The following is a 12,087-nucleotide window of genomic DNA, read 5'->3' as shown; positions in this document are numbered from 1 at the left end:
TTTACAAAATGGACGTAGACGTTACTGAAATTATACGTGTCATATAGAGTATAAGATATTGCATTGACTTACTTAGTATTTTTTATTATATTCAAATGTTATTGTTTACAATTCCAGTAATCAAAATCTGAAAGTAAATTCCTTATCGAAAGCGAGAAACGTCGACTTCGTAAAATAAAATTTAGATAAGATTTTTGTTATATTTTAAATAAGACGTTTCAGGATTTAAGAAGAATTTTTTTAACTAAGGTAAGATAGGAAATTTATGTAAATTTACTTAAAAAGAATTAAGTTTGAGTGCTCTTAATCCCTAATTGAAATCAACTTGTTATTTTCATAGAATCAAAATTACTATATAAAGAATAATAAATTGAATGTTTATTTATTTCCATATGTTTTGAAAGGATTGTTATTGATGAATATAAGATTTTCTAGGCTGACAACACATAAAATCGGCATGGGTGACAGATATTTGCTATCAATGTAGCAGTCACAAATTACGATATATTTTTTAATATTGTTGTTTTAATAGCTTTATCAAGTGACTAATAGCAAATATTCTCTCGATGTAAATAGAAAAGTGTATTTTTAATATTATTCTGCTGACATGGTTTATTGATATTTAAAATTTTATGCAGTAACATGCAATAAGTCATACGAACGTTCACTTTAAGAATTTTTACATTTTGAATTCTAAACTAAATATCGTCTCTCCTCTTTCACGTTATCACATTTACAGTATTTCTATTGTCTTAATTACACCAAGAAACAATATAACTTAAATGTTTAAACGTGTTTTGTTCTTCAAAATTTCTTACGAATCATCTGTATTGCGTTTAGATGTCAGAAATTTCTTTTAACAGTTTACTCTGAAGCACTCTTCTTTTTCCTTTTTTTTACGTCCATCTTCTTAAGTGGCTTATCTACGTACGTTCCATGACAATTATTAAGTTTTCTCCACATGACTTACTGCATCTTTTTTTTCAAATATTTGTTTCAATGATCTTAGATATTTTGCATTGTAGCAACCGATTTCCCTTTACTCCCTGGTTTTCTTTTTTACTTTCTAGATACTTCACATTTCTTCAAAATATTAAATGCAGTTGATTTACTATTACCTTCGCCTAAAAATGCATTTTCGCATTTGTTTTGAGTGATTGCATTTATTTTCGTACATTTGTACAACATGCTCTCTTACTATGTACGCTTTTAAAGCCATTTTTCGGAATTGACTGACGAAAATGTTCGAAAAATTCGTGTGCTGTTGTGGTGAACGTCACCCTTCACACCTTAACTGTCTTGAAAACGGAGCAACGAACCCCAAGTGGTATGAGTCATCACTTCCTGGAGCAAGTTCAAACTCACCCAATTAGTTCGAACTTGTTCCGGGTAAATGTGTAGCATATACGTGAGAAGACAATAAACTCAGTTTTGATACGATCTCGTCTCATTCGCTTGACGCAATGACGAAAAGTAAAAGTAATAGTAGTAAAGAAAACCAGTACACTGTAATTCAGCATGTGTAATGACGTGATTTTTGACGCGAATATTTCAAAATTATCTTTTCGAGTTCAAACGTCATAATGATTAAAACTTAAGGGATGAGACAGAAAATCCGTACTGAGTTCAGTCCAGATTTTTTATCTCACCTCTTATTGATCTTTCACTGATGCTATACAAAGTTGTTTATTATATACGGCGAATAATATTATTCTTTCAAAAATTCTGAAGAGAAAATTCTTACAATAATTAGCTTTTCTTAAATGTAACTTTAAATAGGTTTAAATAAAAATCATACAATAAAACCTGTGTAAACAGGATTCGCACGATACGAATTTTTCCGTTTCGGCAATTTATGTTTTACTCGTATTCCGTTTTAGACAGGTTTTACTGTCTAACTTTTGCAGGTTCATAACATGGATTATTCAATGAAAACATTCATCTATATTAAGAAGAGGGTATTTATGGTGAGTTACATATTGTAACGAATTTTCGAACATGAAGACAAATATTGCTTACATATTTATTTAAAGTATAAATAATAAATTGTTTTATATATCTGCCAATAAATTTTGCATTAATTTCTAAATTTTTATAGTCAAAATTTTAAAAATTAATTAAAAAAATACTTTTATACAGGATTCCGAGATTTATTTACTAATTTAATACACAGCTTATACAGATTTGACGTTATTAAAAATTAATTAATCTTTTCGAATCATTAAAAGACGAAATTAAAAGTAACAGGAACGGGATTATTTTCGTAATTTGGCGTTTACATGTCAGAAGTCTTTAATTATGACTTACATTTATGCAAAATTAATACTATTTTATATATATTTTATTTGGAAATTGTACATATTCATTTTCCTCTCCTTTAACAATAGTCATAACTGCTCCTGGTTTTCCTTCTTCGATGAGCTGAATAATTGCTTCAGCCACTTTACTTGGTCTGAAAATTAATTATATCATTATTATATCGGATAAATACAAAAATGAAATTCTCCGAGAATGTCAATGTCTATACAGAATTTTTCTCTCAACATTGTATTATATTTAAACTGTTTTGTAATTGTTATAGGCCGTATTCGAGGTATACATCACGGCTTATAGCTAAAGTCATATACATAAAGTCGATTGGGAAATAACGTTTACAAATAACCAAATTGCATTTTTCAATGCATCATAATAAAAGATAAATGTCTCTTATGATCTGTATATATAATTAGCAATGTATGGTCAATTCACGTAACTACTAAATTTGTACACATTTTTCAATATTATTAATATAATATATTTGAATATTTTAAAATATGTTCTGAACGAATTATAATTACATAATTCCTTTAACAGTTTAAAATGACATTTACGTAATCTACAAGAGCTGTAGAGTGAAACTAAAATAATGTACAAAATTATAAATTAAAAAGTTTATTTTAAGTTGATGTAACAGATAATGATTTTCTTTTATATATATATATTATTAATTTTATTATTTCTTTAATTTTCACGAGGATTAATACTTACTCTACTGTGGGATTCCTTTTGACAAATTCTCTCATTTCTTTACCCCCTGATGTAACGCCTTTTTGCATCATTTCGGTGTTTACCATACCAGGACATACACACACGAATTTAACTCCACTTTTTTCGTAATTTAACTGTTGATGTAAAATATAAATATATATATTTGAAATGGCCGACGGTCATTTATGTGACGTAAAAACAATTTTTTTTTGTAATCTTTATTATATTTTTATTATATAAATATATACTTTTGTTAAACTTGAAAAAATTATCTTTGATACAGTCAAATAAGAAATTCTTTCAATTCTGTATTTTATAACATATTAAGAAACGGAAAGCACATTTTATTAAAAAATAATATACGAAATGATGATAAATAAATTAAATATAAGTATTGTTAATTTATACAGGTGTTCCTGCATTACTTTAACCGCGATTGAGTCAAATATTGAGTAATTTGAATGACAACTAGCTAAATACGCAAACCAATGTCATACTTTCTGCATTCCTCTCTCCATTTTCCATTTTTTTTCGCCTATGTACACTAATATGGCATTTTTAGTAAAGATATTGCGCACATAATTTATTCACTAAAAATTCTACGAAAATGGAAACTTTCTGAAAACGATTAGGAATATTCAGGGTATGATATTAGCAATTATCGCAATTAAAGATTAATATTCAGAGCTAGTAGTAATGAAATTACTGCAGAAATCTCAACTAACTTGGTATACATACTGTTCTCAGTATGTATTTTCGGTTTTAGGAAAACACATTTTACTTTAAAATTCATCCGCAGGGACGCAATTTGGTGCTGCTGTTGGTAAACGTTAATTTATCTTTCAAGTGTTGGCTTTATAATTTACCTCATTAAAATTTTAAATTATAAGTAATATTTTATTTTGAACTTTTCTATTATCAAGTTTATTTCTAAACATAACGCCCAACAATGGCAGAGTACCCAGCACTGGTAGTATTCGCGGGTTATCTCTCGAACCTCTTGCAGTTTCGGAAGTATTCTTCACGTCTATAACACCTAAAGAGGGGTCTGTTAGCCGGGAGGACGTCTTATAGCCATAAGACGTCATCCCGGAAGACATTTTTCTTGGCACATCGCTAATATGATGTGTTGCCTTATTCCCATCACTTTAACTCAGTCCAAAAATATCGTTCTTTGTAAGTTTTAAGACAACAACGATTTAAATAACTGACACTATACTTTCTTTTTTTTTGTTGATTCATAAACTCCATAAGGTTTAGATACACGGACACTTGGCAATGTTTATCAAAGAGTTTATTTCAGTCGGTATACTTTCTATATTTTCCAATCATTATAATCTTATACTGAAATTTAAATGATTTAGTTCAGTTCCCTTCAAATTTAATAAGATAAACGATATGAAACATTGATAATTACTGCTATTTTATTTGAAATTTTTCTAAATAAATACATTATCACATTATGATGACTACTTACTCCATGGCATCTTGTAAGAGCAATTACTCCTGCTTTGACTGCTGAATAGACAGAACTAAATGGCATGGGTTGGAGACCTACGATATAAGTATGAAACTATATTTGAATTATTGTGCTGTACATAAGTTCACGGCGTGAAAATAAATTGCAAAAATTATATACCTAACACAGAACCGACATTAACAACAGCACCACCGTCACCTCCATTATTCTTTCCCATGTATTTTAATGCAATGTTGCAACCGTATATCACACCATTCTGCAATATTTTTTAATTATAAGTTCATCTCGTAACCACCGAAATGAAGTTTTAAACAATAAAAAGTGTTCACACTTACCAAATTAATATCCACAATTTTATGTCCTTCAGAAACTCCCGCGTTATTTATTAAAATATTTAAATTTCCAATTGTCTGTTTGGCTTTCAAGTAAGCTTCTGTAAGTGAATTAATATAATGATAATTAACGATAAATGTAATATAAAGTTGAATGTATATTATTTGCCACAATAAATGTAACATCAGTTTTCTTTCAGATAAAGAAAACATAAAAAGATGAACTAAATTTGTGTTCTTATTTTTCTCGTATTTCGCAGCTATTGCTAATCAGACTCAACAGAAAATCTTCTAAGGCTTGTATTTTAGTTTGTCATAGTAAGTAATATTAAATATTCTTATTATCATGTTCAATACTCCTGTTCAAACTGGATACCACTTTTGTTGCTTCAATTCTTCTAAAAAGATAAGTTGTGTCTTGTATATATGAATTTACAAAGTACGTTGTAAGATCTAAATGTTCAGAGGAATTGGCGTATCGTTCCCTCTTGAAAAGTTTAAAACAACAACTCACAAGCACCTTCAAACTAATCCCCTTGGGAGATGATAAACTTTTTCCATCGCTCGCGCAGCTTCTGAATGCATTGCTTTACGCCATCTTTTGCAACTACTCGTAATGCCTCCTGAGATGCTACTTTTAACTCATTTAATGACTTAAAACTTCGTCCATGCAGATGTTGTTTTATCAGTAGAAAGAAATAAAACTTGCAATGAGTTACGTCGGATAAATAGGCGAGATTTGGAAGCACATTACTACCATTTCTGGACAGAAATTATGACCATTACAGACCGATGGAAAGGCGGTTGTCATAGAGACAAAAAATTCATAATTTATAAATTATGACATACACTTGACGTAAAATACGTTAGAAGAAAGAAGAGAAACGACGTTTTTTAAATTCCAGGTCAAGTTGAAGCGGTAACTGCCAAATCGTAGGTTTATCTCAAAATGGCGCCGAGACGGCAGCAAAATGCGCTCTGTGTCATCAAATTGTCCAAAACTGTCTGTGTTTCACTGTATAACAACTCCTTCTAGCTCATTTTAACAAACCTGCACCAGTGAACAAGAATGGCACTAAATGGTACGAACAGTTTAGCAGAACGAGTGTTTTTAGGTAAGAACTGGTCAGGACATTTACAGCCAAGTGATGAAACAGTGGAGCGTCTTAGAGCTACTGTATATTTGTCTGGAGCCCTTTAATTCAATTAGAAGTGAAAGTACCGAAGTGGAAATTTTAAAATCAACCGCTTGGTGCATTGTAATGCAAATAATTGAAGAATAAGCTGACGCATTCTCATTTTGGGTCAACGCCATTTTGAATAAAACTCGCCTCCTGGCAGTTATAAGTAATTCACGCAAATATAGAACAAAAAATTTTCGTTTCTTGTTTCTACGAATACTAACACATTTCTTGCTATTGTAGCTGACGTAATTTGTGCATATGAATTTTCTAAATGTTATACAGATTTAAGAGATATCCTGTGTTTTACACAAAATTCATATACTTGAGCAAAACCATAGTTAAGGATTGTATTCGGACATAAATTTATGTAAAAAGTTATATATTTCTTCACTAATCTATTGTCACATTCAACGGTAAGTTACGTTTCAGTAATGCAGTTTCTGCACTCAACGTAACGATTTGTTACATTTGAAGGAATTCTTTCTTTGATTTCTTTCTTCTAGTGCTTTATTCAAGAGTAGTTTTTGAAAATTTATATTTTTACAAATATAATTTTAATATTATATGCCTGTGTTAATGATATCTTCATTAATTACTTCGATTTAATTACTGCAATTTGTAAAATACAATACCTTCAAACTCTTCCGAAGACGAAACATCACATTTGACAAATATGCAGTTTGATTCTCCATAAGTCTTCTGAAATTCGTTGACCGTTTGCTGACCTTTTTCGGAATTCACGTCCACGAAGCAAACCTAAAGATTTAAATGGATTATTATCATATAGTTTTATAAATGATTTAGTTTGTTTAAATATGATATAACAGTTTGAAGGAATAAGATACAGAAGTACACTTACATACCTTTTTCAGTTGTGTTTTATTATGCATAGCGAATAGGGTTTATGGATAAGGATATTCGCCTTGCTGTTCTAAACACTTTATTGAAGCATTTTAAAATTTATATTTTACTGACTTCGTAATAAACTTTAGAAGTTAAAGTTATCAGGAATTCTCAAAACACTTCTTTTCTGAAATTTTTAGAAAATTCTTGAAAACATCAAAATTTAACTTAAGTAATTCTTCCATTGCACTCTTGAATTGTGAAACATTTGGATTTTTTCTTTATATTTTATCTAATTTTTATGGGTGATTTGTATGTCTCCAATCCAGTCCTTCTATTATGCATGGAAATCAGTTTTTCTGGTTTACTTCGATAAAAAATACAAACATACTATTATTTTATATTTAATATCTAAGAACATTGTCTACATGATTATTGAAGCATTTTCTATTTTTGGAATTCATATCCACGCAACAAATATGTATACAAAAATAATTTCTTCGTCTTTCAAGCTTGCGTAATTATTCAACATTATTTTCAAAATAATGTATAATGCAAGAAATTTGAATTTTTTATATATTTCTTGATGTGTAATTTAAATAACAACGTCATCGATCATTTGTATCGTCTCGCGAGGCAAACTCGGCGCCACTAACTACCGATTGTAACATTAAAAGTAGGGTTTCTCAAACGGGATTCCGGGATCCCGGTTGTTTTTTAACCCGGGAAATTTGTCTCAGCCGGGAAATCCCGCAAATTTCTTAAAAGTTTACTTTTTTCTTATTTTGAGTTAAGGTTGAAAAAATTTTGCAAATAGAAAGTACTGAAAATTCTTTACTTGTCAGAACCTGTAATATATGGAATTGTGCTTATGCTGTCTTAAGTTTTAACCATGCCCATGCCATGGTTAAAACTTTTCAATAACTGCATTATGCCAGGATATGCATATTGGGCAAGGATACAAATGAGTATGTAGTATGCAAGTATGAAGTTTTCTTTGTAAACCTGATTATTAAAGCCAAACGAATTGCCGAATTATCGGGCTATAAGCTCGATGCCGCTATTAAAGCAGCCGAGGTAGACAAATCAAGAATACTAGACGGCAAAAGAAGTACTACAATCTCGAAAACGAATTAAAAATCTTCCACGGTACAGTTGAAAAAAACACATAATGTCTATCTTCTCTTAAATGCCTAAGTTCATTTTTATTCTTCTAATTTTCAACTCAATTCAAAGCATTTAGTTGTTGTTGTATGCAGTTTTCAGCAAACTTTAATAAATTTTTTTCTATTTGTGTAAATTTCTACGTAATTCAAAGGTAATTTTTAATATATATCTTACACAGCATTATTAATGTGATTTTACAGGTTGCAGAACGTATTAAATTACTTTAAAAAATGAAAAATAATTATATTTAATTTCAAAATATTCTGTATATCTTAAAAATAATTAATTTTATTCCAATTAATATTGAAGATATGGAACAGAAGCATAGTATAAAATACAGATCATGAATTTGAAATAGTCGAAAAACATATAATTTTCGAAATGATACTTTTAAATAAATTTTTCAATATATTTAAAAATCTTACCTTACATCCCCTGCTTAATAATGCTTCACAAACAGCTCTTCCAATTCCCTGCGCACCGCCTGTTACTAATGCTCTTCCACTTCCCACATCCATCTTCTTTGATCTCTTTCCTTACAAACCGTTACAAAGTCTAAGGAAACCTCGACATCTCATAAGCATAGAGAAAAAACTTTTTATCTGCTGATTATGAAGAACTAGAACGACAAAAATTATCTTTGTTTATGATAAAATTGCGTTTAGATAATGAGTTATCGTTCAAGTTCAAGGGGCGTATAGTTTGAAAAACGGCCAATTACACTTTTTCTAAATCTGGAATTTCATGGCTTTGAATGTGTTAGATTTTGAAACTAACCTCCAATTTTCATCCCCTTTTTTATCCCTTCTTCCTCCTTTCTGACCAGTTTAAAAATTTATAACAATCATCATTGAAAACGATAGAGGAATAACATAAGATCGGTTGCTTAGATATTTTTTTTTACAAGATGGTCATCGACGTTGCTGAAATTATACGTCTCACGTATAGATTAAGATATTGCATTGAATTATTTGCAATTTTTCTCTTCCGAAATAATACTTTTTCTGTCTTATCACAGTGTTTGCGCACGACACACTTTACGTTATATTTATCTGACGTTATAATTATAAACACATAACGTTAAGATGGCTGTTGGGCATCCAAACCGTTATGTTGTACAAATATAATAAATATTTGAAATTTTCTATAACCTTTTATCAGTCATATATTACAGCATATAAATCTTAGGGAGTTTATTTAAAAATCAGCTATTTTCTAATGTACTTAAAAATAAATTTGCTTGCGCTAAATCCCTAATTGGGATCAACTTGTTATTTTTATAAAATCAAAATTACTATATAAAGAATAATAAATTAAATATTTATCTATTTCCATATGTTTTGAAAGGACTTTTATTATTGAATATAACATTTTTTATGCTAACAACATAAAATCGCATGGTTGACAGATATTTGCTATCATTGTAGCAGTTACGAATTACGAGAAGTTTCTTTAGATTGTTGCTTTAATAGCTTTATCAAGTGACTAAGAGCAAATATTCTCTCGATGTAAATAGAAAAGTGCATTTTTAATATTATTCTGCTGACATGGTTTATTAATATTTATAAATTTATGTAGTAACATGCAATATGTCATATAATAAATTAATAATGAACGTTCACTTTAAGAATTTTTTTATGTTGAATTCTAAACAAAATACGTTTCTGCTCTTCCACACCAAGAATCAACAGAACTTACTGATGTCCAAACAATATAACTTACATGTTTAACATGTAACCATGGAAATATTTTGTTTCCGAAATTTCTTACGAGCCACTTGAATTTCGTTCGGATTTCAGAAATTTTTCAGCAGTGTACTCTAAAGCCCTCTTCTTTTTCTTCTTCCTTTTTTTATACCCATCTTATTAAGGGTCTTACCTACATATGTTCGATAACAATTGAACTTTTTAGCTTCCTCCTCCTGGGTAACTGTATCTTTGTTGTCAAACGTTTGTCACAATGTTCTTCGCATTTTCCTCTTTTTAGATATTTCCTACATCATCAAAATATTACATGCAATTGAGTTTTATAGCCTTCGGCTAAAAACCTCTCCGCCGCCAATTTTTTTGAATCCTTGGCTTTATTTTCGTACATTTCTACTACGTAATCTCTTACTATGTTCCTTTTGAAGCCATTTTTCCGAACTGACTCATAAATGTTCGACAAGATTACGTACTGTAACTGGGCGTGTGTAATGACGTAATTTTAGGCGACAAGATTTTAAAATTATCTTTTTAATTTCACAAGTTATGATACTTTTGTAACATTCAAAGGGGGTTAAAAAGAAATAATTAGAAATAATAATAAACAATTAAGAAATTGCGGAAACGGAGAGGAAAGGGTCAAACGGAGAAAGGATGACGAAGTGGAAGAAACCCACACACATCCTATTTCTCGCGATTTCTTAGCAGATACGACCGATTAAATGTCTCTCCGATTTAAACAATTATCACTCAGGTTGTACCTAATATCGGACCTTAGTCGCTACCGGCAATTAATTTAGTATGTTTGACTGTTGTTATATGAAGTAAAAAGAGTAACAATACCGGATAGAAAAAGGTAATAAATTTGTCGAAACGTTCGATTCCCGACAATTAACGTAAACAACACCCGGCCCTAAATCGAACTTAGACCACATGGCATCAGAATTCCTCCCAATAGTTCCCCGGCAAATGCGTATAAAAAGGGGTCGCACCCGAGCCTCGGCGCGATGGTTCAAAGGAAACCCCAGGCCGACGACTCCGTTCGGACCTTCCTTCGATCACCTTGCGGAAAGGACTGCTCGAGACTTGATCGTCGCGGATAAAGAGGTATTTGCCTAGATTATATATAAACTCTCTCTCTCTGCCCGAATATTTTATAAGTTAGACTAATATTAACTCCCGATATGAAAATCTAATCCGGTCGCACCGCGGAACCCGCAAAAAAGTGTCGACGCGACCGCATTAATCAATGTCGCGCTAATAGAGATAATTATTAATCGTTTAACCTACATTGTATATTCCATTTTTGTACTCTCTTTGTATAATTTTATTTGTTTATTAAATATGTTGTTTTATGTTTAATGCGTGTCATCCTTGAGTACAGCCGACACCTTATCACGACCAGGGCCGGATTTACATAAGGGCATTTGGGGCCTGTGCCCAGGGCCCCCCACAAAATAGGTAATAGAAAACTAAAACTTTTCTATTACCGCGACAGCCTAATGTGGCCTAATCATGAGGGCAACAAGCAGAGAAAACCAAACCCGAGAAAAAGTCTATGAAACATCGGAAAATTTGGGGAAAAAATTTCACATAGGTATTTTTCAGTTAAATTAAAATAATTAGTTTTACACAATAAAATATATGTATGTTTACAATAACCTTATTTTAAAATGAAATTTACAACTTCCTAGTTGAAATCTAATTGAAAGTACAGTATTTTGTGTAAATTTTCTAAATCATCAAATTTGCCTACTCTTAAAGGGGGGATCCCCACCGAATTTGTGCCCAGGGCCCCTGGATTGGTAAATCCGGCCCTGATCACGACTTCGCTAACCCTCCCACTTGATTTATCGCCATCCATTGACACGGTGACGGAACTCGCCATCCCGTTACCGGTAAGCGGGGCCGAGCTCGCAGCTCTACACAACTGCTCCTGGTTTTCTTTCTTCGGTGGGCTGAATAGTTGCTTCAGCCACTCCAGTTGGTCTGAAAATTAATTATATCATTATTAATTCGGATAAATTTGAAATTAGAATTCTCCGAAAACTCCGACGTCTATAAAGAATTTTACTCTCAATTTAAATATAAAAGAAGAGATATTTAACAATTTTAGAAATATTTTCTTACTCGATGAATTTTGTATGTAAATGTAATATTGAAGATTAAATATGAATATTGATAACTTAATCTTAGTGATTTTCTGTCTGTTATGCAGGACGGAGAATGTGAATGATGACGACTTGAAAACTTTGCGCTTGGAAAGAATAACCTGTTCATTTAATTACATATAAAAAGCATTTTAAAATTAACAGGATGTTATTTTTAGATATTACACACACACTGGAAAT

The 12,087-nt window shown here is 30.9% G+C and overlaps 1 protein-coding gene across 1 annotated transcript; it reads right to left on the bottom strand.

Annotated features, from left to right (window-relative positions):
• Positions 1-2,256: 2,256 nt before the first annotated feature.
• Positions 2,257-8,665, bottom strand: LOC136977082 (15-hydroxyprostaglandin dehydrogenase [NAD(+)]-like). Its single transcript, XM_067272521.1, has 7 exons — positions 8,459-8,665; positions 6,656-6,779; positions 4,843-4,940; positions 4,667-4,763; positions 4,505-4,581; positions 3,028-3,161; positions 2,257-2,452 (listed from the first exon to the last, which is right to left on the bottom strand). The coding sequence occupies exons 1-7, from the start codon at positions 8,549-8,551 to the stop codon at positions 2,326-2,328; spliced, it is 750 nt and encodes a 249-aa protein (XP_067128622.1). The 5' UTR covers positions 8,552-8,665; the 3' UTR covers positions 2,257-2,325.
• Positions 8,666-12,087: the final 3,422 nt, after the last annotated feature.

The sequence above is a fragment of the Centruroides vittatus genome, unplaced genomic scaffold (genome assembly GCF_030686945.1).
Source record: "Centruroides vittatus isolate TY-2023 unplaced genomic scaffold, ASM3068694v2 contig_439, whole genome shotgun sequence".
Classification (NCBI taxonomy): Eukaryota; Metazoa; Arthropoda; class Arachnida; order Scorpiones; family Buthidae; genus Centruroides; species Centruroides vittatus.
This window is presented reverse-complemented; position numbering and strand designations above follow the sequence as displayed.